This window comes from Typha angustifolia, chromosome 15 (genome assembly GCF_048772165.1).
Source record: "Typha angustifolia cultivar Huaian chromosome 15, ASM4877216v1, whole genome shotgun sequence".
Taxonomy (NCBI): Eukaryota; Viridiplantae; Streptophyta; class Magnoliopsida; order Poales; family Typhaceae; genus Typha; species Typha angustifolia.
Genome location: NC_133253.1, coordinates 278,407 through 305,019, shown reverse-complemented (window position 1 = coordinate 305,019; position 26,613 = coordinate 278,407). Strand labels below are relative to the sequence as shown.

At 38.8% G+C, this 26,613-nt stretch overlaps 5 protein-coding genes across 9 annotated transcripts; 2 read left to right on the top strand and 3 right to left on the bottom strand.

The window, feature by feature from the left end:
- The first annotated feature begins 676 nt into the window (after positions 1–676).
- Positions 677–2,178, top strand: LOC140779119 (uncharacterized). Its single transcript, XM_073124098.1, has 3 exons — positions 677–1,344; positions 1,467–1,619; positions 1,707–2,178. The coding sequence occupies exons 1-3, from the start codon at positions 757–759 to the stop codon at positions 2,001–2,003; spliced, it is 1,038 nt and encodes a 345-aa protein (XP_072980199.1). The 5' UTR covers positions 677–756; the 3' UTR covers positions 2,004–2,178.
- Positions 2,179–4,640: 2,462 nt separating this feature from the next.
- LOC140778110 (uncharacterized) lies at positions 4,641–7,349 on the bottom strand. The gene is made up of 4 exons (XM_073122671.1): positions 7,053–7,349; positions 6,803–6,958; positions 4,970–6,700; positions 4,641–4,867 (listed from the first exon to the last, which is right to left on the bottom strand). The coding sequence occupies exon 3, from the start codon at positions 6,619–6,621 to the stop codon at positions 6,073–6,075; it is 549 nt and encodes a 182-aa protein (XP_072978772.1). The 5' UTR covers positions 6,622–6,700; positions 6,803–6,958; positions 7,053–7,349; the 3' UTR covers positions 4,641–4,867; positions 4,970–6,072.
- A 911-nt stretch (positions 7,350–8,260) lies between these two features.
- Positions 8,261–11,047, bottom strand: LOC140777454 (pentatricopeptide repeat-containing protein At4g14820). The gene is made up of 2 exons (XM_073121585.1): positions 10,424–11,047; positions 8,261–9,992 (listed from the first exon to the last, which is right to left on the bottom strand). Exons 1-2 carry the CDS (start codon positions 11,005–11,007, stop codon positions 8,399–8,401), a joined length of 2,178 nt encoding a protein of 725 aa, XP_072977686.1. The 5' UTR covers positions 11,008–11,047; the 3' UTR covers positions 8,261–8,398.
- A 797-nt stretch (positions 11,048–11,844) lies between these two features.
- On the top strand, positions 11,845–14,694 carry LOC140777456 (uncharacterized). 2 transcript variants are annotated; one of them, XM_073121590.1, is made up of 6 exons: positions 11,845–12,001; positions 12,254–12,359; positions 12,737–12,781; positions 13,458–13,566; positions 13,672–13,888; positions 14,072–14,694. In XM_073121590.1, exons 1-6 carry the CDS (start codon positions 11,948–11,950, stop codon positions 14,279–14,281), a joined length of 741 nt encoding a protein of 246 aa, XP_072977691.1. In that variant the 5' UTR covers positions 11,845–11,947; the 3' UTR covers positions 14,282–14,694. The 2 variants fall into 2 exon arrangements, with proteins under 2 accessions (XP_072977691.1, XP_072977692.1); XM_073121591.1 differs by having other exon boundaries at positions 11,969–12,103.
- A 787-nt stretch (positions 14,695–15,481) lies between these two features.
- LOC140777453 (serine/threonine-protein kinase EDR1) lies at positions 15,482–25,232 on the bottom strand. Of its 4 annotated transcripts, none has more exons than XM_073121582.1 (13): positions 24,748–25,232; positions 23,467–23,889; positions 22,438–22,541; positions 20,515–21,767; positions 20,228–20,268; positions 19,527–19,595; positions 19,289–19,389; positions 19,071–19,146; positions 18,893–18,991; positions 18,596–18,664; positions 18,400–18,449; positions 16,380–16,556; positions 15,482–16,061 (listed from the first exon to the last, which is right to left on the bottom strand). In XM_073121582.1, exons 1-13 carry the CDS (start codon positions 25,192–25,194, stop codon positions 15,926–15,928), a joined length of 3,045 nt encoding a protein of 1,014 aa, XP_072977683.1. In that variant the 5' UTR covers positions 25,195–25,232; the 3' UTR covers positions 15,482–15,925. The 4 variants fall into 4 exon arrangements, 3 of the variants coding, with proteins under 3 accessions (XP_072977683.1, XP_072977684.1, XP_072977685.1); XM_073121583.1 differs by having other exon boundaries at positions 19,071–19,131; XM_073121584.1 differs by lacking the exons at positions 15,482–16,061; positions 16,380–16,556; positions 18,400–18,449; positions 18,596–18,664 and having other exon boundaries at positions 18,887–18,991; positions 19,071–19,131; positions 19,523–19,595.
- Positions 25,233–26,613: the final 1,381 nt, after the last annotated feature.

Here is a 26,613-nt window from a genome sequence, read left to right as displayed (position 1 = left end):
ATAACGATAGTTGTAAATGCAAGTGGTGATACATGTTAAAAGGAACCCAAAGGGAGAGAAAGTCATTTTATTATTTTGAAAAATTAACATATAATAATACTCTATTTTTTTTTAATAAAATTATAGTTTGCATTATATATTTTTATTATTTACCGGTATAACTCTATAATTTAATGAATATATGTAAAAAATACTATGATATTAAATCAGTTAGTTACACTTAAATAAACCTCTAGTTTAGATTAACTATATTAAAAAATTATAAAAATATTCTCAGCTAAGTTATATTAAGAGTATTTTAGTTATTTTAAAAATAAGAGTATTTAGTCATCTTAAAAATAAAATATTTTTACTTAACAAAATATCTTTACTGTGTTAATTCAAATCTAACCTAGAATATTTTTTTACTTATATTCATTAAATTACAAAATTTAATTTATAAATAATAAATGTATAGGATGTAAATTGTAGTTACGCTATAATATACAAATTTCTCAGTTATTTGGTCCGCCGCATAATAGTAGTAGTAGGTAGGTCCACCTCGGTCCATCTAAACTGGTCGCAATAAATTCTCCTGCTCTTTTCCTATTAATAACCGTTACGATGAGACCGTTGGAGAATTGAAATTTGAATCACTCCCCCCCCCCCCTTTCTTCCCCTTTCCAGCCCTCGTTAGTAAAATAAGCAGAGAGAGAGAGAGAGAGAGAGAGAGAGAGAGAGAGAGAGAGAGAGAGACGTAGAGAATAGAAGGCAAGCATGAATTCTTTATCCCTTACGCCGACAACGCCGTCGACGACCAGCTACTACCCGGGATGCCGGAAGGATACCAACTGCCACTGCGGCATCTGCCTCGCAAGCATCGACGCTACTCGTGACCTCCTCCGCTCGGCCGCCTCCATCTCCAAGCTCTCGCCGAAGAAACCAACCGCGCAAAAGAGGATCTTAGCCTTATCAGATCCCAAGACGCCTCCATCAACCTCAGAATCCAATTCCTCCGTCGTAGACCCCGTCACGCCGATGTTGGCAACGACTGCGAAGTATAGGCGTCTGTTTAAGCAGCCCATCAAGAAGGAGAGGTCTCGGATTCTTGGGTACAGGGTAATAAGCTTTCTTTCTGCCTGGTTCTTGATCTGGGGATTGGATGCGGGTTTTTTAGCCATGGTTTCGAAGAGCAATGGTCCTAAGTTTACGGCGGAGATGATCACGAAGGTCGGACAGGAATCGCGCGTTCTTGGGGATGATTTCAAGGGGAGGTTGGGGATTTTGGAGCGGAAGATTGAGAGGATTCTTGGCGGAAGAGTCTCAAATTGTGGCTCAGAGGATTCTACCTGGGCATTGTATCAGGTTAGTATTGCTCCCTAAATAATCCCTCATATCCGAATTTCATATCATTTTTCATTCAAAAGTGATCATTTGAACGATGATGAGACATGATAGATAACTCGTCGGCGGATTTTTAATGGCAGGAAAGTCACCTGTTCTTCCACTGGAGATGTGTCATATATAAGTCTTTCGCAGAGGAAGTGAGCATTTGGGGAAGCCCCTTAAGGACCTCTGCTCTTCTACCCACTATGTTCTCTCCTCGATCACTAACTCTTCTATCGGGTAGAATCACAGAGGTAACAATTGCTACCATCTACATTCATCATCATGATTCTATCTCTTTGTCGTGTTCTGATTGAGATTGGCTTGTGAAAAATAACCAGTGGTCTGATGGGAAGATGGTATCTACTCTGAGAGCAAGCAATAGTAGCTCATGGATTTGTGGGCAATGGAGCTCCGCGATCCTACAGTTGGATCCGGACACTTGGGTATTGGAGTACGAGAGAAGTGTCTTCTTCCAGGGCCCAGGATTGATTCCAGCAACGTGGCAGATGCTAAAACTACGATTCTCAAAGATGGTGGAAAAATTAAAGCAGGAACCTTGGAAGCTACCCCTGCTTCACACATTCACAGGCTCCCCTTACTACATCAAAGAAGGCAAAATCACTCACCCAACTTGAACAAGGAATATTTGCTCGCACTATATTTATCTCATTTCTTGTGAGATGTTCAAGAAAATTGTAACTCGGTTTTCTTTATTTTTTAAGTTCACTTCAGCTTCTTTCCTGTTTTCGTTACTAATTTTGTAGGCAATTTTCTTGAGACTAATGACTAGCTTATAACTGTAGTATTTCGAGATCTAGCTTGAAATCAAATGGATTAAGAAAGATAGGATATAGAGAGAGCTATTATTATTATTATTATGGAAAAGTTGAGTAGAGAGAATTATTCGTGTTAAGCAAAGCTTTTTTTTTTTAAAAAGAAATAAATGGATTAAAAGTTTCTCCTTGTACAGAAAGCATAGCTGATGTAAACAGCTAAAATAAGCAATATGGACAGGGAGGAAGAACGCTCCTTAGTGCAATTGAGAGTCATATTTCTACTATAATTTGCAAGTCAATCAGTAGACTGATTATTCTCATGATAGATAAGTTTAATAAATAAAAAAGAAAAATCATAAGGTCATCAACTCTATTCATATTTAAAATGGCCAAAATATTTAGGAGATGGGCAAAAGTATGAGATCGATATTAAGAGGCAAGAAAACCTTTGATTTACTCATGTTAATTTTAAGATAAGTGTAGTATTCATACTGCTTAAAATCCTCCATGAGTGATGAGCAAGAGATAGGATCCGCCCGAATGATAATCATGAGGTCATCAACATATATAAGATGACTAAGACTAAAATTATATGCTCAAAGGGATAAAACTGCATCATTAAGTAAAGCACTAAGTAATTGTGTAACAATAATAAAGAGACATGGGGATAATGGGTCCCCTTGACAGATGCCCTTGTGGTTGGTGAACTATTGTGAAGGGCTCTATGCATCAACAAAAGTAGGGCTCTATGAACCAAATGAATAATTTTTCGGGTAAGAAAGATATTATCATTAATATGTCTCTTCTTTATCAGGAAGGTGGACTACTAAAAGGTCCCAAGAAAGAACAACTTGATATTGTTGGCTAGAATCTTAGTGGCAGGTAGACTTAATCAAACGGCCCAGTCTAAGCCTGAACTAGCAGTGTGGGCCAGCACGGAAGCCCATCCATCAGCTCGACCCGAAAGCCCAGTCTAAAAGCCCGCCCATCAACTCGCATGAAAGCCCGCTCGTTCGGTTCGTAACCGAGTTGCTCATATTACTACAGTAAAAACTAACAGAATTTTGATATTGTACCACTTTTTATTTTTTTTAAAACTCAACTCTCTGATCGGCTCACGCTCGGATACAGGACTTTGTATTGTTTACAAATTTTTAACATATTTTTTTTTTTAAAAAAAAAGGGAGGAGCAAAAATATTTTTTAAAAAATAACGGTAAAAAATTCTAAATTAGGTAAAAAAATTGACTTGAATCCGAGTTGGCGCGCTGGATGATCACGTCCAGCAGTAGGCCATATTATGTAGGGAGATCAGAAAGAAATTCACTGCAGTAAAAACTTGAAAAGGCCGAGACAAGATAAAATCCAACGTTCCAATAAGTGCGAAAAAATTAAATCATCAGAGCTGAGGGCCCCGTATGGAGTTAATGACCGGTCTCGTCTCATCCGTCCCAAAAAGTCGGACGGTCCAAAATCAGGGAGGTGAGCCCAAGACAGAGGGGAGAGCCAGAGTCAATATGAATCACCGGAGACAAGAAAGGAATAAAACTCGACAAAAGCCTTAGTAATAAGAAAACGAGCAAAAGTACAAATATAATCATTAATCTCAAGGGACTTAATCGTATTTTTTGTGTGCTCGGATTTTAGCCCATAACTAAAAAACTTGGTGTTGGAATTCCATCCTTGATCAAGCTATTCTTACAGGAACAAAATCTTGGATCTAATTTCTGTGAAAGCCGCAGCTACTTTGCCAACAATATTTAATGCAAGAGATTAAATGATTCCATCCGCATCTAAGTAACTGGTGGCATAATATGAACTCACCGAGAGAGAGACACGGGGGGGCGCTTAAATAAAGAAAGAGATGGTGGACTTTTGAATAGATATCCCACAGCAAGAAAAGACAAACCTCCGAGCAATCAATTATATGTGCAACCACTGCTCATTTTATAATCCACAGAACGCAACTTATTCATCACGACGCGCACAGATCTTATAGACAATCCGGATAAATATTTGTAGCGTTCCATAACAATCACAACAGTAATGACCGATCTAATTCTTAGCTTAATTACAGTTTGCTCTCATAGGCGTTCTATTAATACACAACTTTTATTATGACATTTTAAATAGTTTAGGGAGGGAGCAACCTGCAAGTAAGCCCTAAGTCTTTCGTTATGATCATATGATTATATGAAGCACTTGTTAACAATTAATAAATTTGATGAAAACCACCACCACAGATGTAGGGCTTTGAGAGGTTAATGGACTACAAGTTCCGTTTATGTCTGAGAGTTAAACAAGACATGAGAAACGCAAATCTGATAGAGCTTGCTCATCAATGCGTCTTCTTATTTCTATCATAGCTATTGGACAACTATGATGGTTAGCTAATGAATACAAGTATGAAATCTTCTCATCAAATCTTCCACAGATGGTTTTATCAAAAATAATCTTCGAGAAAAGAAACGCGAGCCACATATTTTCCAGACAGATATATTAGAAAAGACGCCATGATATATTTATAGAAACACTGATACAGTAGAGTACACAGCTAATGGAAATGAAATTTTACATGAAGTAAGCATATGACTAGAAACAACAACAGATAAACAGAACAATGACCGACTAGCAAAGAAAACAGCTAATTAAAAGCTCGACTACAGTAACCACCAGTCAGCTGTGGAACGGTGTTCCTTCTTCAATGACCAGTCCAAAGCAGTCCTGTTTCAAACATGAAATAGATTTACTACAAGATGCGCTGAATTAAAGGCTGTGACGGGAAAGAGATTAAAACAAAGTAAATAAATAAAAGAGATACGATACCTCGTTCTGACACAGTTTCGACTGCTTCTCATGCATACCATTCAGCTGCTTCTCATAAATGGCATGCCTCCAGATAGAACTGACTTCTAAACTCCATTGATGAACTTGGAGTGACGTTAATATACAAATATCTAGTAACAACCTACATTTAATCATGGATGCAGTTCTACAACTAAAAACGAAGAGACAACCTAAGTAGAACATAGGAAACACAGAGAGATGATATGCAAGATAGACAACAAGCTGGAGAACTCCATGTGTGCGTAGAGTGTTGGACAACAAAGAGAAGGGAGTAAAAAGAGACATCGTTTTAGTTGCCCTCCCATCTCCCCCCTTCCAAAAACCAGAAGAAGTGGGAGGAGCAACATTGGTACTCTTTGCAGAATACAAGAGGAAGTCAAGAGATTAGCTAAAGAATGACTAGAGAAAAAAAATGAGGGGTAAGTTTTGATCAGACAAGTAAAAGATGCAATTTTACAAAGGAACATAGGACACACCTACCTAAAAAAGAGACTGACTTAGACAGTTTCAACAGGATGAGAACCTAGTGTGATATACTAATATGGCCTACTAAAAATGAAGAAAAAAAGAACACATTGAGAGTACCTCTCAAAGTATCCATGGAGACGTCTAAACTGAAGAGCCTTAACTAAATACCATACCCATAGAAGAGATATATAGCTGAGTGTCAGCACCAGAAGATGTATAACTGCCCATTACCAGGCAGCTCTGAATAGAATTACAGGTAACTCAAACTAATGCTCCATATCAGCTTTTCAAATCCTTCTCCCTCATAAAAGAAGCACCTTTCTTTATGCAACCAGAAGATAATTTAACAAACTTCACATTGTGACCAGCATCAGGAACCCTCTATCACTCTTACTCCCTTCCAAACTTGCCAACTTCGTTCCGCATAGGCGAACCCACCTTACTGCTGATGATTTCGTGCAACTAACTTCTCCAGCTCCAACTACAGAATCCTAAATATGCGATCAAGACCCAAACGGGCCACCAAGTTATTCACTACGCTCTATAGAAACTAACAGACGATCAGCTAACTTCAACACATGGAATATTTACAGGCATCAAGGCCTCCATCATTCTTAATCATCTGCAATATCCAAATTGAGAATCCTTCTTAGATTCTCTGTGGCCGTAGCAGTACTGAGATAGAAACTATCAGCAAAATCTCTGGTCGGAGAAGATGGAGCCGACTTAGCAAGTGGGTGGATTACAGCTTCAGGCTTAGGAATTGGCAGATCGAGCGAGACGCTACGTTTCTGGCGAAGAGAGAACTTGGGTATTGGCAAAGAACTCGGCGGCGGAGAGTTCGAGTAGGCAGGTCCTGCCCACAGCTCAGAGCAAGTGAGTTCATCATCAAAGTTAGCTCTTTTACGAGACACTGCGGCATTTATAGAAATGGGTTTGCTCCGTCTACTAATTTTAGGTGGTTCCGAGTAACAGCGAGGAGATTTGGGTTCAGAGAACAAGGGAGGAGAAGAGGGGAAAATACTGACGCCGGACTGAAAGGCTCGGCAGTTGATCCCTCTGAAGCCTTTACAAGGCGAGGAAGCAAAGCGGTCAGAGATCCGAGACTTGCTTCTGTTGCAGTATTGACTCCGGTGCTGATCAACAACCACAAGAGTCTCCATCTCTCTAGTTTTGAGACCTTGAAGAAACTGGAACTTTTGCGATCTAATTTAAACAGCCCGGGATGGATCACAGTAAAATCTAGACAAATGAAAAAAAAAAGAAAAAAAAGATGGTATTATCTCAGAGACGTTTTCGTCAGTATCAAAAGGTTCAAAAAGAAAAGAGCGTCCAAGGCAATACCTCGCAAAACAGCGTTAGATGAGTCCAGAGCAGCATTCCAAAGGCAGATCTAAGCACGGAGATCCGGAAACGAACACTAATATCTACTCCAGCAGTTAGATATTAAATCGAAGCTTCTCTTCCCCGTTCCCTCACCAGATCTCCACGAAATGAGGCCTTAATCCGCAGATCGGACCAACAAAATCATCAGATACTCGAAAGCTCCACTTAAAACACAAAAAGAAAGAAGAAAATGCAATAAGAAACTCACCGATTCATCGAAAGAAGGGGAAAATGCTCGAAAACACACTCAAATTCACCGCCGCAGTCGAGGATTTCGAACGAGCTGAGACCCCCATCTACTGTATACGTATTCCTCGCAGAAGCAACTCAATCCACGGGAGAAACACCGGAAGGATCAAGAGTCCGAGAATAATCGATCTAAGAGACGATCGATAGGCTATGAGAAAGAGATGGGGTTGTGAGCTGGTCGTCGTCTTCCTCCTTGGCGAGGCGGCTTTAGACCCGGAACGAACCACGGATCTGAAATCACTCACAGTCGGATTTAAATATCCCCGGACAATCCACCACGCATCCCATCTCCTTTGAGCCGAAAGGCCGAAGGCATTAACTGGTTTCCTACCGTCCGCATACAATCATTTTATGCACGAAACTATCTGCCGTCCACGTTGTTCTGCGATGAATCTTGAAAAAAAAAACACAGCAGGAGCGGTTTCGCATAGGAATTTCTATGGGAGCAGAGGAGGAAGAATATGGAGCAAGTATTATAAACGGCCCGAGAAATTCATTGTATTTACGAGGAGGCCATTTCAGCTCAACCACTCCTGTCCGGCTGTCCCCATCTCACTTCTCTATGATTTAAAATGAATTTTAAAGAACAGTGTAGGGTCCAGATAATTTTGATGGCTACGACGACTACTAGTGCGGTACATTGATATGATCACCTGTATCTAAAGTGGGGCCTCATCCGTAATACCTGGATTTTCCCATTAGTGCGTGTTAGTACTTTCTATTATTATCAGAGTATGTATAACATTTACGACCCAGCCAATCAATACTCTTGCAGGGAAAATTGGAGTTTTTGTCTGTCCCATAACATACATTGTACCGATTAACTGAGTTCTAAACGTGTTTAAACAACGTCGACTAGATGTTATGTTTTTAGATGCTAATTATGTGTATCCTCACCTAAAGTTACAATGATAATCTGATAATCTATTTAGCAAGTGAGATTCACAAAGAAAAATTACCCTGCCGTACAAGTTACAGTTGATTGATTGTTCACAGAGCATCCAAGCCATTTTATCAAGCAGTTCTGCTATGAGATTGATTCTCCGTGTCCTGCTAGACTGCTAGTACCTTTTCTACATTGGATTGTCCAGAATGGAGATGTTTCAAGACTTATTTCACCCTCTCCATATGTGTCTCACTGGGGTCAGGGAAGAATATTTTGATGTCACGTAAAATTTTTGACACTCATGGATCAAAGAGATGTAACATTTGACGATCTTGAGAGTTGAATGAACAATTACATGAATGAACAATTACATGCTCCTTTTAGTTATTAAATCATATCCTTGGATACTCGATTTAAACTCACCAAAAGTCTGTACAAGAGCAAGCCCCATCCTTGAAATGGTGAAAACGAGTTCTATCTCTCAAAACAATCTCTCTTTCATACACTTTAGACACCAACTTCATGAAAGAATGGCAATCTTCACAGACTCTAATGTTCTTCATTACACGAATGCAAGAACCCGGTCCTGAATTGATCAGCCCAAAAGAAAGTGCTAGTTTTTCACTGTGCAGGAAAACAGCTTCACTCTTCTCTTCTTCATGCAAATCCACCAATACACTCCCTGCATCTGGAGAGTAACCCAGAGTCTCCAGTTCCTTCACTACCTCATCCAACTTTAGATAGATCTCCTTACACCGCGGATGCGACTCATCGCCCATTAAAAACTCATGTACATTGCCATTCAATTCCATCCAGCTACACCCTTTCTCCTTTGAGACTCCCCTGTGTTTCATCAACTTCCTCACCTCCCTAACATCATCCCATCTACCAGCTTTAGCATAGATATTTGATAGAAGCACGTAAGCACCATCATGATCTGGATCCAGCTCCAAAATTTTCTTTGCCGCCAATTCTCCATGCTCAATATCTCCATCAATCCTACATGCCCCTAATAGAGACCCCCAAACAATGACATTCGGGCGGAAAGGCATTGACTCAATGAGCTGGAATGCCTCTTGTAGCAATCTAGCTCGACCAAGGAGGTCCACCATACAACCATAGTGCTCCTGCTTTGGCTCAAGCTTGTACTTCTGGACCATGGATCTGAACAAGGAACGACCCTCTTCAACCAAGCCAGCATGACTGCAAGCATAGAGTAAGCTAATAAATGTGACTCCATTAGGTTCAACTCCCTCCCTTTTCATGCAATCAAATAGGGCCAGAGCAGACTTTCCATCCCCATGCATAGCAAACCCAGTAATCATACTCGTCCAAGTAATCACATTCCTTTGAGGCATCTCATAAAAAATTTTACATGCATGAGCCAAGCTCCCACATTTGGAGAACATGTCAATCAGAGCATTGCTAATAGATAAGATGCCATGAAACCCATGCTTATCTACGAAGTTCTGGATCCATTTGGCTTGATCAAGAGCACCCAAATTAGCACAAGCCGAGATGACACTCAACATGGTAATTTCATCAGGCCTTGTGCCTGATACTTGCATCTCATTGAACAGCTTCAGTGCTTCATTTGGCTGTTCACTCTCAGCATATCCTGAGATCATTGCACTCCAAGAAACAAGGTCCTTGTATGGCATCTGATCAAATATGCATCGAGCGGTCGCAATCTTGTCCATCTTGGCATAACCAAAAACCATAGCTGTCGATGCCACTATGTTCTTCGGAGACATTTCATCATACAGCCTCTGAGCCATTTCCATTGATCCGCAATTAGTGTACATATTGATGAGTGCACTCCGAAGATGAGCATCAATTGAGATATTGGACTCTAAAATATAAGAGTGGAGTGCCTTTCCAGCCATCAAGTTTCTGGAACGTCCACAGGCTGAGAGGACAGTAGCAAGTATGACTTGATCAGGTACTATGCCAGAGCTCTTCATCTCTTCAAACAGCAGCAGGGCCTCAGAGTACAGGCCAGTCTGGCAATAACTGCCAGTTGGAATTAGAGAGTTTTGGTGGTAATTATTTTGTAAGAGAATAAGAAATTCACATAGTATTCATAAGAAGACACATAAATTTGGAGCTTCAAACAATCTGTCAAACAGTTGGAACTTTTTTCCTTTTTTTTTTTTGAAAGAGAAAAGAAAAACAGTTCAACTAATGTCAATAACCTTGTTTTCTCCCTATGCATGTCTTTGTTGCATGAGTATATATCTGACTGAGAAAATAAATTAGAAAGCCCTACCAACAGGCAACAGCAATCATAAAAGCTACATTTCAGGTCAAATAAAATTTCGCCTTATTTTCAGGAAGAGATACCATTATGGCCCTATCGTCAAATTCCTATCCTTTCAGATTTTTGTTGTGTCGGATATTGCCTCTTAGATAACTACTATTCTAAGGGTCTTAAGCAAACTTACCCATCAAGCATAACTCCCCAGGCAACGAGGTCTCTCTGCGCCATTCTATCGAACATCCCTCGAGCATCCTCCACTATTCTAATCTCCGCATACGCGCCAACCATCGCGGTCTGCACAAATGGGTCCGCATCGAACCCCAACTTGGCCGCAACCCCATGAGCCTCTCTGACAACCCCACTGCCACCCTTAACAGCCCTAAAAACCGCCGGTAAGCTGAATCTGTCCGGGATCAAACCAGCCCGCCTGAACCGGCCGTAGGTGAGGAGGGTCCGGTTGGGGTCACCGGACCGGAGGGCGGCGCGGAGGACGCGGTTGGAGAGGTTAGGATTAGGGTTCTGGGAGTGGAGAAAGACGGACAGGGCATAGTCGAGAGAGGAAGGGGAAGGAGAAGAGAGGGAGAGGGAGAGGAGTTTGGAGAGGAAGCGAGGAGGGAAGGAGGAGGGGTCGAGATTACCGCCGGAACGGAGGAGGTGGGCGTGGAGTTGCTTGACTTGCGGGATAGAGGCGGCGGTGACTAGGAGGTGAGATAACGTGGGGGGTGACGGGAGCGCGGTGGGGAATGATCTTGGGATGATAGTCTCCATGAGCAAGTGGAAGAAGAGTGGTAGCTTGGTTGGAGAGTAGAGAAGCATCAAGCATGTGGCTAAGGGTTGGAAATGGGCTTAGGCTGGCCCATAAATGGGTCCTGGATTGGGCCTCAAAAGAATAATTTAAGTTTTGTTTTCATTTTATTTATTATTTTGATATCACTTGTTTTCAAATATATATATATATATATATAAATTTCCTCTATATAGGTGCCTAGTCTTTTACACTTTAAAAATAATAGAAAAATATTTAAAATCTATGTTGCGGATGCATCGGAGGCTTAAGTCCTTATCTTAAGTACCTTTCCTAGTATTTCAAAATTAACTCCAATAATAAGCCAATTATAATAATTAACTAACTCTTAAAAGTTTATGAGCGCTTCAGTTAGTAAGAGAGAACCATTCAAAATAGGTTTTGTGCTAATCCACAGCAAATAGCCCTCAAAGTCCTTAGTGATTGATAAACCCAACTCAACTTTGGTGGTTTTGTCTATCATACGATCGTCTTTGTTGATCTTAAATTTTTTATCTAGCCGACTAATGAGAACTTACATCGAAACTTAATAGTGTACACTTTGTCTTTATTTTTTAGTTCATGTGCCTTGCCGTTCGACCAAACTACTCCTCCTGGTCACTGTATAACCAAGCCAAATCGTTAAACAAAATCACTAAACTAAAAAATTATTAAATAATTTTCTTTATAATAATTATATAAAATTTTATGACCTCTTTAATTATCTCTATAATAATTGTCTGAGGTATGATCACTTTATTCTGAACAATAAAAGTGGGAATTTAGTTTTATTTTTAAAGTAGGATTGGATCCTCTGCAGTCCTGAATGCAGGAATTGGCTCCAGTCAAATTGGAAAGCCCATCCAACCCCCCACTCTCTAACCCTCCTGCATCAGAGCTCGGGGTTCGAACTTGGGAAGAGAAATGGGGGACGTTTTGGGCGAGCTGGAGGAAATCCTCCGCTCGAAACCCAACAAGGTGAGATCAACTACCACTGCACTCAACCGTCTTCTCAAGTGAGGGTTTCCCTCATCAATCCCCTTCTCATCCTCTCAAATCCTTCTACGCACTAGGGTTTCAGTAATCATCTTCATATCGTTCTTTCCCTTCATTGATTCATTGCTTGTTCTTGCTTTGATTTGTTCATGAGCCGAGGGATCAATCACAGATTGAAATTCGGGGGATCAAGTAATGAGATTTGGATGATGATTTGCTGCAATGTGCGTGCAGGATAAGATAACGTCGGGGGAAGAGATGATTCTCCAGTCTTGTAAGGCGAAGGCGATTCGGGATTTTACAGTGGTGGCCTGTGCTTCCTCGGCTATTGTTTGGTCTGGTACTCATCCATAATTCTGTTATAAATTCTTTTATTTGTTTACTTGTTAGATATTATTTGCCACATTATAATATGAAAAAGTTATGCAAAGCTAGATATTTATCCTAACAATGTGTCAAAGTTATAATCTTGTGTGAATTTGGCACAAGACTTATTGCCAATTGTTTTTCTTTTCTTTTTGACAAATGACATATTTGGCAAGCATGCAGTCGTTGCACCTTTCATATTCTAGTTGCTAGTGTAGAAATTCTTGTAGAACTGTATCAGTACAGTTGATTGTTATAAATACTTAGGAGTTAGGTCTGTGCTTTAACTTTTTATTTGCCATCTCTTTAAAGCTCCCATGGCTCATTAATCCAAGATTCTGCTTCTTGCAGCTACTAGGAGGCTTACACATGCCCAGCGGTTCAACTTTGCAGTTGGTAAGTGTGCGTATACATTTATTGTAATAATCATAATGGATATGATCATCTGGATATTGTACTGCTGAAATTTTTGAAGAATGGAGGAAAAAAACATTTATATTTTTCCTGAAAGCAAAGATAAAGTTTTCTGATCTTTTTGAGTCTCAATTGTATCATCTTTGATATATGTCAAATTGTCGATGAACTTCCACAGGAATAACTTTAGTTATCTGAGAATAAAATGTTAGGTGGTTCCATTATGAGAATGAGCTTACTAATTAGAAAATTTGTTATCTTTTCAATGTTGAACTTTTGGTTTATACTTTATATCTAATGTATTGACACAATTGTTGTTCCTGTCAGTGAAACTTTGACCGTTGTTATGTTAGAGGGGCTTCCTAGTGCATGAGGTTCCTACGTATGCGGGATCTGATGAGAAAACACATAGGCAGCCTTATCCTCATTTTTTTAAGAGACAATTTCCAAGACTTTAAACCATTATCTTCTAGTTGTAATCCTTGAACTTTTGTTATGTTGCATCATTTAACTGCAATGCTATTACCCAACTTAACAGAAGATTCCTGTGACATACATTTGGGATGGTTCTGTTCACTAGTTTTTATATGCAGCTTTTGTTATATTAAGATATCATGTGGCATGACTCAACCTCTGAATTGTTAAATGCCTGTCACAGGGTCTGCAATGATCGGAGGAATGTGGAAATTTGGCAATTCGTTGGATGCATGTGTCGACCAAATTTTAGGGATTGAAGGAAGTCGTATGCAGAGGGAGTTGGCAAACTTGTAGGTTTCGTGCCAAATGTTTTGCTTTAATTCACCCATAATTATGACTGAAATACTTTTCTTTAATAAAGCACTTCATAATCTGCTTCTATTACTTGTTGGCAGAATATTGACAAAGCATAGTAACAACAAATCAAAGGTGCAGCTTGTAAGCAAGCACTTCTACCCAGAGCAAGTTTTTAGTGACTTAAATCCAGATAAACCCTTTTTGAGGTGGCGATCGCGGCATTTGTACATAGATAATGCTTCTTTACAAAGGACTGAAGATATTGAGCATGGTGGCTATCATGATAAACCTGATATACAACCTAAACAGACGGCTGTAAGTATCACCATAAGTATGAACATAGCCAAATACTTACAAGTGACTGCTGGTTGATTAACTTACCTCTGCTGATGTATTTTTCATAATAGTTTTGAAGTAGGTAAGGGAGCAAACTGTGCTTAGTTTTGAAGTAAGGAAACAATACTGTGCTTTCTTTCCTGATGCTTCTATATTTTCCAGAGGGCTCCAGTTGGGGACATGGTTGCGGATCCCTTAGATTGTATTTTTGGCTTACCAGAAAGCAGCAAGGAGATCAACCAATCAAATCACACAGGTACGGTTCCTAAAAGGCGATTACGTGCTAACAAGAGGGCTCATCAGCGCCATCGAGGTCGCCATGCTGAAAATGCTGAAGATATGACAAATTACCAGGCTCATAGCATAATTTAATCAAGAGGAGAGCTGGGAACGGTTTCACCAGCTAACTAACCAGGCTATTTAGCCAGGTGTTTCAGAAACAAATCTATTCATATATTTCATAGATTACTTAGCTGGCATGTGACCTTATAGAGAGTGTTGTTGTCCTAAGGCTGTCAAGATGATTGCCCTTTCGTTTCGCTCGATAATTATGACTTGCGAGATGACTAGAATTACCCAAACATGCTCGAGGTTACCAATCGAGAAGGTGCGAAACGGTTTGGACGGTATTTGCCCTATCAGAGTTTAGCGAATTAAGTATTTGTTTTTCCTACCTGAATTTGTATTTGAATGGGATGCATTATAGTGTTCCTCCTGACAATGAGGTACTGTTTGGTCGTGGTGTACTTAAATCAGGTTAGTTAAGTTCATTTGTTATACTTAAATTAGATTTTTAAATTAGTTTAAGAAAATATAGCATTTGGTTGTAAATCGGTTTAGTGATGTTATTAATAATTATACTTAATGTGATATATAAAAAATTCTATATTAAATATTTTATTAAATAACTAGAATATTTTTAGTTGATAGACGAAGAAAATATTTTATTTTTAGGAATAAAAATAGATTTATTCTGATATAACTTTATTATACTGATATAGCAAGTAAAAAATCACCTAAGCCTATATGGTATGGTATTATTTACTTCTCTCATTTTACTTTCATCTAATACTTTTATATTTATCAGTTATTATTTCATCTTTGAAAATAAATTATGACAATCAACTATTAGAATATTTTGATCATTTGTCACATTATTATTTTAATTTTGTATACATCAAATATAATTGTTTACACAATATATTAGTGTACAATTAAACATTAAAATAATTTAATATAAGCATTTAAAGTAACTATACTAAATTGATTTTATTCCACAAGCAAATCAGGTATTTTGGAATGCTCTTCATAAGTTTTTTACACTGTTATTTCATTCTCCTGTTGAAATTTTAACCAGTGTATTTGGAATGCTCTTCATATTCAGTCAGTCACAGAGCGTAGATGTCAGCATCAGCAGGAAGCTGGTTAAAACTGAGGTAAGAAATTAGGGATAGCTTAGGTCCACAGTCACATTAAAATGGTTGAAAACATACTGACATTGTTTTTAGTAAGTAAGACGTTGAAACAAAAAGGATAAATGTGTAACAATAACTAAACACAAAACAGAACCGCTGATGAAAATGCTAATAGCCACTTTTATAAAGAAACTGAGGTTACTCTGTTAAAACCCCGGCATTGCAGAACATTATCTTGACAAAAGTTACACTTCCATATCACTATACTTTGCCCCACACGGGGTTCCGCTGAATAAAATCCACTGTTGCCCTCGTGAAGGGCATTTTTCACCAGGAGCTGGCCGGTTTCCGGCAAGCACACAGGAAAAAAGAAAAAGAAAAAAATCTACGCCTTACACAACATAATTTTTCCACTTCTGATTGTTATTTATACCATTCCCTGTACAGCCACTGCCACAGGTTTTGGGTGCAGCAGCAAGACAGCTACAAAGGCAGGCCAATTACTCGAGGGAGGAGAACCACACGAGATTCACATTTGCACTTTTAAACCCAACCCTTGACAGAAAGATAAATAAACTCTTATTCACAATTCATGAAGCTCTTAGGGAGTAGAGTTCACCGATATCTCTTGCGGCATCGGTGGGCTCTGTGCATCCTGATAAGAAGGGATTACTAGCCGTTGCAGTGACTTTAGAGCAGTTGTCAGTTGGGCAAAAGAAGGGCGCAAGCTTGGATCCCTGCTAACAAGAACCATACAAGCAGACCTGTCAGAACCACAAAATGCTATTCCAGTTTTTGCAATTGTTATACATAATAATAATCCATATTAAGTCATTAGCATATCACATCAGACTTGGACAGACCAGATAATCTATGAAATGTCTAGCCTCCCAACATCCGGATGAAGTCAAGTCATTGATTTAAGCCATTTAATATACCCTGGTATGCTTTGACATCACACACACAGCAGTAATATTTACCATCGTCATGAGGCAACTAAATTAATTTCCATTACGTATAATAAGTTAATAACATGCTCAATTTCAATTACTCACGTCTGCCAGCACTCCCATATAATCCTTGCAACGAGGGGATCGACTTCATTTGGGATGTCAAGCCGTCGGTCCTGGAAACCCACAGCACCCACAACTTGCATTGGATTCATCCCAGACCATGGCATTCTTAATGTTGCTAGTTCCCACAAAATGACGCCAAAGCTATAGACATCACACCTGTAAAGTTCAAAGAGTCCATGAGTGAGAGAGGATGACAATGCCCGTGCAGAATTAATCACTAGTTTTAAAATTTGGACAAAAATCATCTATGGTGCACGTAGCTACAAAAGAAATCAGTCTTGATAGAACATCATACTAAGAGAATTCATTTTATATGTGCATCCTTAAAATCGAAGCTATGTCAGATTTTCCCTTATAACATTCCTGTCTCAAAAAATCATGTAATACTTAACTGGAGAGGTGGCAGAAATCCTTTCAATTAGATAACTGTTTTCATTTATAAAATTGTGTCCATGGCAACCCTAAAACAGCACACATTTGCAATGGACGAACATAATGAAGTGTCCAATAATGTTATATGGTAGAAGTAGAAGAATTTGACCAAACTATATTATCAGTTTCCAAAACTGATGATCTAGTGCCCCTAACAATATTTCGACATTGAGTCCTGACACCAGTAAACACAGGAATTGAAGTGGCTGTCTGGAATTTAATTTCATTCAATAATTTTCTTTGTATTCATAGAAGCTCAGTACAACAGGTTGTACTTGGGTATGGCAATTGTACCTGGTGATTAATGCTTTTGAACCAATCATCTCACTCTTAACATCCTTCATCATGCCTTTAATATAAGTTCACTACTAGGCACCTGCCTTCTCGATCCACTGTCCACTAATTGGCGAATGTGATATCAAATTGGAAGGTCAACATTGCCACAACTAGATCTATATCAATTTCATTAAACATGTCCCAATATGACATCTTGATCTCTTGCATATCAAGAAACCCATAAATTTATCATCACCTTGAGTGAATGATAAGGCTCACAAACGGCATCCTCAGTTGGCAGGTTGGTCCAGTGGAGTAAAACATCTACATCTGCTTGGTTGATAACAAATGGAAAGGGCATCTCATTGCATGAGGCTCCCACTAATGTAGGATCAGATATGCAGATTAACAAACACACCCAACACCCTCCTACCTAGGGATGAAAATGGATCGAATATAGATCGGATAATGCTCAACCCATATCCAGATCCATATTTTTAGTCTGGATACGGATTTGGATACAGATATTAGACAGATAGCAAAATTTAAAACCATATTCTAATTAAACGGATACGAATAATTTTCGAATAGAGAATCTGAACTTAAACGAATATTGATTGAATTTAAAAGAATTATAATATTTTATTTAGATATAATTAACACAAAATTATTAAGAGTTTTACAACAAATAAATTTTTTGTATATCAAATATGTAAAATTAGATAAATTAATCTCTATAAATAATATATAACGTATTATTAGTAACAATATTAATATTTACTATTTAGATAAGCAAACTAAAAACTGTAAATCATTCAAAAAAATATATATGCGGGTAAACGGATATCCGATATCCGTACCCGAAAAATATATCCAACCCATATCCGAATCCGTATCCGAATTTTTTACAAAAACTCTATCCGTATCTGATAGAAATTTTCTATCCGAATCAGGTCGGATCGGACCCCCCCTTAACCAATTAGTAAAGAGGTTTGCTACTTTGGCTCAGCCTCTGACAAGTTGGGTGCAAACAGGCAAACATAACATCACAACACACCAAGTGATGCCCAATAACAAGATATCAGAGCTAATATTCCCACTTAGCCCAAGCTCAACTATTCCTACATGAACATAAATTCATTAAGCCAGTTACAATTTAAGATGACCACAACAGGAACAAAATCGAAGACTTATAAGAATAAATTAGAACAGAAGGGGAAATAAAAGAACAGCTAATTGAATATAAGTAACAATGATTGTTGAAACACACAAGTAGTAAAAGAGAACTCACTTCTCATTTGATGGTTCATTGCGTAAGACCTCTGGAGCCATCCACTCAGGCTAGCACATAAAACAAACAAGTTGAAATAAGAAAGTGTTTTTGACTTGCTATAACCAGCATTTTAACAAATTTAACCAAAATCGAGATAGAACTAAATGTTGATCTAAAATAAGGTTTAGGAAACATTGTAGACTATAATTCTTACCGTTCCAGCAGTAGATTTGGAGGACAAAAATGTATTATGCTTCAAACGTGAAAGTCCAAAATCGCAAACCTGCATAGTATTGTGTATAAAAGAAGCTGTGATGCAACATTCATTTTGGAAGAAAAATGATTACCTTGCATATTCACAACTACATCTGGAATAACTAGAATTAAAAAATCATACCGAACTTTTTCGTTAATAGTCAGTGTTAAGAGTTTCCAAAAGCAATTGGCAGGATAGCAGTATACACAGGCTGGCTAACATATAAATAAGTTTTAAAGTTCTCAAGTAAATTACCTTAACTGTCCAATTCTTGTCCACTAACAAATTTGGTGATTTAAGATCCCTGTGTACAATTGTAGGCACGCTAGTGTGTAGACAGTTCATGCCTTTGGCCTGAGAAGAATGACATTAAAAGTACAGATAATGCCAACCAGCAAAAGGACATGCATATAAAAGTATTCACCATTCATACCACATCAAGGGCCATTTTAATCCTACGCTTCTCATCAATTTGGCAAGTACGGTGAAGAATCCTATACAAGCTTCCTCTATAAGTCAAACACAACATATATTAAACATAATAAGGCAAGAATTAATCATAGGCACAAGTACAAAGATAGTGGTTTTGATATTTTAGATCCTTCACAATAATATTTTATCTTAAGAAAAATAGAAGCAAGGTTGTCCCACCTTGGAAGAAACTCTGAAACAATAGACAGGTTTGGAGGTCGTGTCACAGCACCCATAAAGAGAACGACATTTGGATGACGCAACCTGCGCATTATCCGCACCTAGAAAACAAAGTTCCAATTAAATATAAACCATGAATGGTTTCCACAAGGAGTTTTAATGAGAGGCTTTACAAAATACTAGATAAGAATACTATAAAAGTTAGCTATTACACCACAAATAAAAAAATTTCACCTACTTCGCTTCGGAATTCATCCAAAGCATCTCCATAGAAGTCCTGATCTAAAAACTTCTTTACAGCTACTTCCTGTACATTCAAAAAGACCATGTTACACAAAAAACTAATATTCCAAGCTTGCAGAAAAAGTTGCATACGAAGATGTACATATACATCTAGAGAGAGAGAGAGATGAAACCCTGACATAACCCTATAATACAAGAAGATAATGAAACCTGGCATAATCCTATAAAACAAGACACTTCGAAGAATACCCAAAATTCATTGGAAAAACCAAATCTTCAATGCATAAGATAAACTGAAATTCAACTCGCTTGTGAATCCAGTGAATGATAAACTGAAATTTTAAGAAAGTAATTTGCAAATAGTGTCGAAATTTTTCTGAACAATAGGAACTCTTTCTAAGCAATGAAGTGAAAAGATTTTCTTTTCTCTCCTCTTTCATTGACATTTAATGCTCAGATAGATTTAACAAATAGAATGGATTCTGTCATCCATCATTATCATGATGCAAAAACAAAAAATAATGCAACACAATCTAATATTGTAAGATATATTTCCTTCACATATAGAGTTAAACCAAAATTTAGTTAGGCCAATGAAATAGAATAGTTCTGGTCCTCTCAATTATCAAATCCTTTTCCCAAAGGGCCTATCATAGGAAAGATTACGAATCAGTAAAGTCATGAAGGGCTACTTACTGTTCCATTCCAATCAGCACGGTAGACTTCTCCATATGAACCTATTCACAGAAATATTACTTGTCCATTAGGAAAAAGATACAGTTGCAAGTTCATGCATTTCCATCATTCCTTGCTTTTAATAAGATAATAGCATAAAAGAAATGAAACAAGAGTATATATGTGGTCCCTAGCACCCACGATTGAGACAGAGATATTTTAGGTTTATATGCAACAGAGTGTTACATAAAGTTCAATCTGTAAAGACAAGTTCCCGAGAGAATAAAAAGCTCTGGCCAAAAAAATACCTAGTCCAATCCTTTCACCAATTACAAGTTCTTCCCATTGAATTTCCAACTCAGGCACATCATCCAGCATTTGATCAAGCCTGCTTGGCCTGGCTGGTGATGGAGAAACTGAAGATTCTGAATCTTTTGATTCCACTGTTGTACCCATAAATCTATCATGTGGGCACTTCTTTGGGTCATGCTTGAAATTGAAATTATCCCCACGTTCCTTTGCTCCGTGTTGCATGTTACTCTGCATAAAGTATCCTTCTGCACGATTAGCCCCTATAAATTTGTCTCCTGATGATTGAACTGAGATAAGATCTCTGTCTGCTTTAGACATAACATAGCTACTATCTGAATCACCATACCGATCTCTTTCTGAAGCTTTTTTAACTCCAGAAGAGACATAGCTTGTTTGCACAGCAGGAGGGCCATTCATTATATTGTCAGAATTATCAATAGCTGCAGAGTATGACATGTCTGATCCCCCTGCAACATTAAACTCAGAAGTTTTTCCAGCTGAACGAGGCACCTGAGATGATGATGCAACATTATCACCAACATTTCTCCGTGGATATACCCCCTCAACAAAATTGTTATGTTTGTTGTTAAGAACCTCATTGCTTGCAGACCAGTTTTTCCATACCAATGGCAGTTGGGTTCTTCCAGGTCCTGAGGCAATGTTCTCTCTACGCCTCTCATATCCAGGATTTCTATTATCAGTGCCTTTAAACTGTGATGAGGTTCTCCTAATTCCACTAACCTGGAAGGGATTCAGCTCAGCAAACAGGTTTCTTGAATCTATAGTCTCTTGAGAATCTGCTGGTGCATTTAAATTTCCATTCCGCAGATTATCAACCCCTTCAGGAGTCACAACATCCTTCTGCTTTGAAGTTGAGCTAGTAGAAGTTGGGAACTGATCAGTTTTTTCTTGGGAAAGCAGTACTGCAACTCCACTAGAACTACTTCCAGTAGCTGCAGATAATGCACCACTACGAGCATTTTCAGCAGATGGCACCACTATTGTCCGTTCATATCTTGATCTTTTATCAACAATCCGATTGTCATTATCAGCATAGGACACATTTTCAGCTTTACGCCCAATGTTCGATGTTTCTGCTTTGAGGAAGTCCTCAGCTGAACTATTTGCTGCCCACGTGGTTAGGTTTTTGCTCAGTCTTGGATTATAATTTAATGAAGAACCCTTTGCACTTAGCACATCTGCAGGGATAAGAGTGCCTGGGGCAGCCATAAGATCAACCAAGAACTCCCTAATATGAAGAGAAGTGCATAAGATAATTAGCACTAATCTTAGAAGATGTTTCCTACACTCAAGCATGCATTTCTAGAGATTTCATATTTAAAGAAGAATTAATGCATAAAAGCAGCAAAGGAGTAAATAAAATACTTATTAGAAGGCATATGATAATCCAAGAAAAATATCTTCTCAATGTAACTGTACCTCTAACTTGTGAATTATAGGGAGGGTTGATGATCTAACTGGTGATGAAGAGCAATCGACTATGGTTTTATAAATCCACAAAAAATATCTTCTCACTATAGCACATCACTGTAACTTATGAGTTATAGGCAAGGGGTAGATCTAACTGGAGTTGAAGAGCGACCAACTTCATTTTTATTCTCAATGTACCTTCTTGGAATTTTCCAAGTGTTTTCCTAGTGTGACAAGATTGAAGAGTAAAATTTACTAGACAATGCATTAAGACCACCTAAGTGATACATGCTCAGTTGATATATTAATGAAACAATCAGAAACCCCTTGAAGGATGAAAAATAAATTACATGTATATGTTGAACTCATAGATGGCAAACATACAAATAACAAGCAATTATGAAGGTCAAAAAATGGATGCTAATAATAAATGATAAAACAAAACGAAAATCAAACAACATTGAAATATGAATTATGAAGGTACAAACCTTTCGTTATCCAATTTTATTATATTGACAGCATCATCATCAACACCAGTGTAATGACTCCCTTTAACCAGCTTGCATGGAATGCCAACATTATCAGCAAGAACCTGCATTCAGGTGGCCATGTTACTAGTTAGGGCTAAGCATGCTTACCGATTATCTATCAGGAAAAAGAAGACTTTCAATTCAAGCAAAGTCAACCTGAAAAGGTGATCATAAGGATCACAATTTAGGAGATACTATATAACTAACACCACAATTACATGTTAATAATGCTAGCAAGTTACAGGTTATCTCTTGCTCCTTCCCTCCCTCAACCAACATGAGATAAATACAAACAATTTGGTACATATATTACAGAGATAATCCAAGTGCCACATGCATAGATACTTGCAATCGTATAGCTAACTGCTAAAATGACTACTGTTTGACAAAAAATGTAACATCAATGATAAATATGTTCTCACAAAATATGCTTACTGCCTCCTGCTTAAATGAGAAAGGAAAAAAATGAATACACTCTACAAGGAAAAAAAAAAAGGATAGCCGACCTTCTCGAAATAATGATATAATGTCTGATTTATCGGAATTCTAGAATTAAATGTTCGTCCAAAACTTACAAAGATTCCTTCTCAAGTCAAGATGCAAACCTGTCATAAGGAATCTCATTCCAGGACACAGCATGCAAACATTCAAGCTCATAATAGTCAAAATGAAACAAGTCAACCACAAAACCCAGGTCTTATTCTCCATCTAATGTTGCGCTTGCTTCCACTCTGTAGTGTGTTTTTGTTGCATTTTATATAAATGGAACTACTTGAAAGAATATTATTCTATTTTGTACAGCCCTTCAGTTTGATATCTATAAGCAAATACATCAATTTTTAACATACAGAAATAAGTACACAACATCCATGTCACTTTAGGTTCATTCGATTACTTGTTACAAGACAACTCATAGGAGCACAATTTTTCATAAGTTTCAACGAAAAAGGTTGATATTTAAAAGGTACGGTCAGGCAGAACACCAACCTTGAAAAGTAGCGCACGATGACGAGACAATCCAATTTTTATGCAACCTATTGGCAACAAACTTGTTTGCAGTGAGGTCCGCAATTCGGTGCTTTTCTCTATCCATCGTGCTAACATGTCATTTGCATCCTTTACAGGACCACCCATATTATCAGTAACAAGTTCAGATATCCTTTGCACCAAGAGGGTAATTTCTGCAACAGGGTAGTCCAACAAAATGCATTGTGCTATCTGTTCCAACTCCAGTAGTGCAGTGTCAATAGCACGATTGACTACAATAACTTCAAAACCCAGATCACCGATTCCTGTTTGGAGATCCACAAGTGATGGCATCTTTCCTTGCCTTGATGACTCAGCTGAGAGACCAAATATATCATAGAACCCATCGATGACTTTCTCATGATAGTCAAGCACATTATAGTCCTGAAATCAGAAGCACAAGGAAAATCAGAATAGAGCGAAGTTTTCTAATGCGACTAAAATGTAAGCGAAATACTTGTCTATTGGGAGATTTTATATATAATTTTAAGAAAAGAAATGAAACAGTGAAGAACATGCAGTTCATATGTACAGGTAGCAATAGGCATGAGTATACACATACAATTTTGCAGTCGCCTATCTACACATGTTAAGAGCTAAAAAATGTGGTAGGGTTTATCCTAGCTAATTAAAGAGTTATTCAAAATCTACGTGTATTCTATCCATGGTATCATCTAGACATCCAGAACAAAGGAATAAGTGCTAGCAGAAGTTAATTATATTAAAAGCAGAAGAGATGATATGTAGTTATGTACCCAACAGAGCACTGCAGGAATTATATATAAACATGCAATCAAAACAACATACTTCTCTTCCCAACTGGAAGTTAGCTAATTATAAACAAAACAGTAAGTAGAAACAGCCAACCAGGTGTTTCAGATGACACACGCGCTTAGATACAAGAAGTCCTATTTACAGCAGTTCAGTACTCACTCTACCATCACCAAGACCCAACATTATAGCAAACGAAGTGAAAGTGTGAAACAAATAGATAATACCTAAAAACCCAATATATGTTAACTGCACAACCATGTATACTCATAACTTATATCATACGTTAGCCATCATATGCAATTACCCTAGCCTAAAGAGCGATCAATTCAGTTTTTCTCCAAGATTTCACCTTTCCTAAATTAAACATCTCGGAAGAAAACCTCTGATTTAACGCTAACCGCTTCACTACACTACGATTCAACTCAAATTAGGTGCGGTTAGTGGGAACAAAAAAAATCAAGAACGCACCCAATATCTCCTCGAGAGAGATTCTGCGGTTCCCTCCTCCCGATCCTGCTCAATCCGGTGCCTCCCCAAGCTCAAAAGCTTCGCCTCGCGGATCTGGTCGCCGTCGGGATCGCGCCTGAAATCCGAGTTGGAGGCGCTCAGCGCCAGCGCCAGCTGCACCTGGAACTCTTCCTCGGACGAGAAGTAATCCCGCCGATCTCCCGCAGCCGCCACCGCCGTCGTCGTCCGACCCGCCTCCACGGGAGAGGTCAACGCCGGCGAGGTTATCACCGCCGCCGCCGCCGAAGAAGAAGAAGAAGACGAAGATAAAGACGACGTCACTCGGTTATCGGAGCCGCATGTCGTCGGCGACGGCGATGGCGACGAGGCGGCGCCACCGGCGGCACCGGAGGAGGACGGGATCTCGTTAGATCGATGCGGGCGCTTGATCTTGAACAAATTCTTCATCGAAACCCTCTTCGAAATTTGGGGGTTTGGGGGGGGGGGGGGGGGGGGGGGGGGGCAAGGGATTTCTTTTTACCTTTATCTCTTCTCTACGCTTCTTAATCGAAAGTGGACGAGAGGGTCGTAGAGAGAGAACACGCAGGAGGGAGGCTTATAGATCAAGGCTACTGAAAGGTTACGACTTAAAGGGTCTCGATTTTGGCGCAAATTACTTAAGTAACCAATTTCTCAATTAGAAATAATAGAGGGACTTGATAAGTATGGACCCAAAATGGAACCCGTGAGAGTCGACCGGTGGAAATGGTGGGTCCCACATGAGTGTGTTTGTGAGTTAAAACGGACGCATTTGGCATGGGTCCAAGTGAGTCGCTGCCGGATCCCTTGACCGGAGGTTAGAATTTAATGGCGACCCTAATTAATGATCGGACAAAGGCAAAGCGCAGAGGGATTAGCGTGCATATCGCGAGTTGGGGAAGAAGATCCGCCGCAGCTCGGAATGCAAGAATTTACTGTCGTCAAAGATACTTGAGTAACCAAATCTGGCAAAGGCCGCAACTGCAGGATATCCGTGCAGTCGGTCCTGCGCAGAATCCGCTAAGGTCGGTGCTACTGCTGACAAAGGTGGGGGTGACGGTTAGTTAGAACGGAGTTGTCGTGTGTGCCTCCTCAACTCGAGGCCGCGTGGTAGTAACCGTGGGACACGTCTAGGACTCGACTGGTACCGTCCGATTCATCTGCGATTTCATCTCGATCGATCACCATACATATATAAATACATGCTATTGCCTATTTATTTGCCTCGTCACACTGACATAATAGCTCCTTGTTGCATGAACTCTGTAATTATACGATTAATTGTTGTTCTTTTCTTGCTTGGATCCTAAATTTGATTTTGCCCTAAGTCCTATGAAAACATGAAGGGGAACGTCCATCTCATAGGTCGATCACATAGACTACATCATAGTGGTTTTAAAAATCTAGGATCATTTTCAAGCTGACCAGTATCATTAATATTTGTTTAATGGAGATATTTTTTCCCCCGCGTTCCGTGTCTAATGTGCTGCTCCATATAGTGGCCACATTGCTTTCGGCTATTTTATGTCTTAATTATTAAAGGTCATGATATATATGGTACTCGTTAATCTGCCAGCGTAGTCTGTTGTCTTAATTTCCTTCCCCATCATACACAGTTGACTGCCATTGGACATCTATGTTTGGATCTTCTCTGGTGGTTGAGCTATTCTTCTATGAACTCGTTGTTGATGAGGGAGTTGCTTTAGTCTAGTGCCTCACCGATTACATCATCAAAAAGTTGTTATATCAGCTTTAGTTTTGAGAGTTTTACTGGTTGCACGATTGGTTACTGCAGCCATTTTCTTTCAGTAAAAGCTCATATGTTCTTATAAATATTGGGTAAATGGT

Bases quoted from the DNA above. Each gene is read 5' to 3' on its own strand.
- LOC140779119 (XM_073124098.1), top strand. From the start codon at position 757: ATGAATTCTTTATCCCTTACGCCGACAACGCCGTCGACGACCAGCTAC. The intron at 1,345-1,466 runs GTTAGTATTGCT...TTTTAATGGCAG, and splicing joins CTACCTGGGCATTGTATCAG to GAAAGTCACCTGTTCTTCCA. The intron at 1,620-1,706 runs GTAACAATTGCT...AAAAATAACCAG, and splicing joins TATCGGGTAGAATCACAGAG to TGGTCTGATGGGAAGATGGT.
- LOC140778110 (XM_073122671.1), bottom strand. From the start codon at position 6,621: ATGGAGACTCTTGTGGTTGTTGATCAGCACCGGAGTCAATACTGCAAC.
- LOC140777454 (XM_073121585.1), bottom strand. From the start codon at position 11,007: ATGGAGACTATCATCCCAAGATCATTCCCCACCGCGCTCCCGTCACCC. The intron at 9,993-10,423 runs GTAAGTTTGCTT...TCCAACTGGCAG, and splicing joins TGGGGAGTTATGCTTGATGG to TTATTGCCAGACTGGCCTGT.
- LOC140777456 (XM_073121590.1), top strand. From the start codon at position 11,948: ATGGGGGACGTTTTGGGCGAGCTGGAGGAAATCCTCCGCTCGAAACCC. The intron at 12,002-12,253 runs GTGAGATCAACT...ATGTGCGTGCAG, and splicing joins TCCGCTCGAAACCCAACAAG to GATAAGATAACGTCGGGGGA. The intron at 12,782-13,457 runs GTAAGTGTGCGT...TGCCTGTCACAG, and splicing joins GCGGTTCAACTTTGCAGTTG to GGTCTGCAATGATCGGAGGA.
- LOC140777453 (XM_073121582.1), bottom strand. From the start codon at position 25,194: ATGAAGAATTTGTTCAAGATCAAGCGCCCGCATCGATCTAACGAGATC. The intron at 19,147-19,288 runs GTGGGACAACCT...TTTGACTTATAG, and splicing joins GTTTCAGAGTTTCTTCCAAG to AGGAAGCTTGTATAGGATTC. The intron at 18,665-18,892 runs GTAATTTACTTG...AATACTATGCAG, and splicing joins ACAAGAATTGGACAGTTAAG to GTTTGCGATTTTGGACTTTC.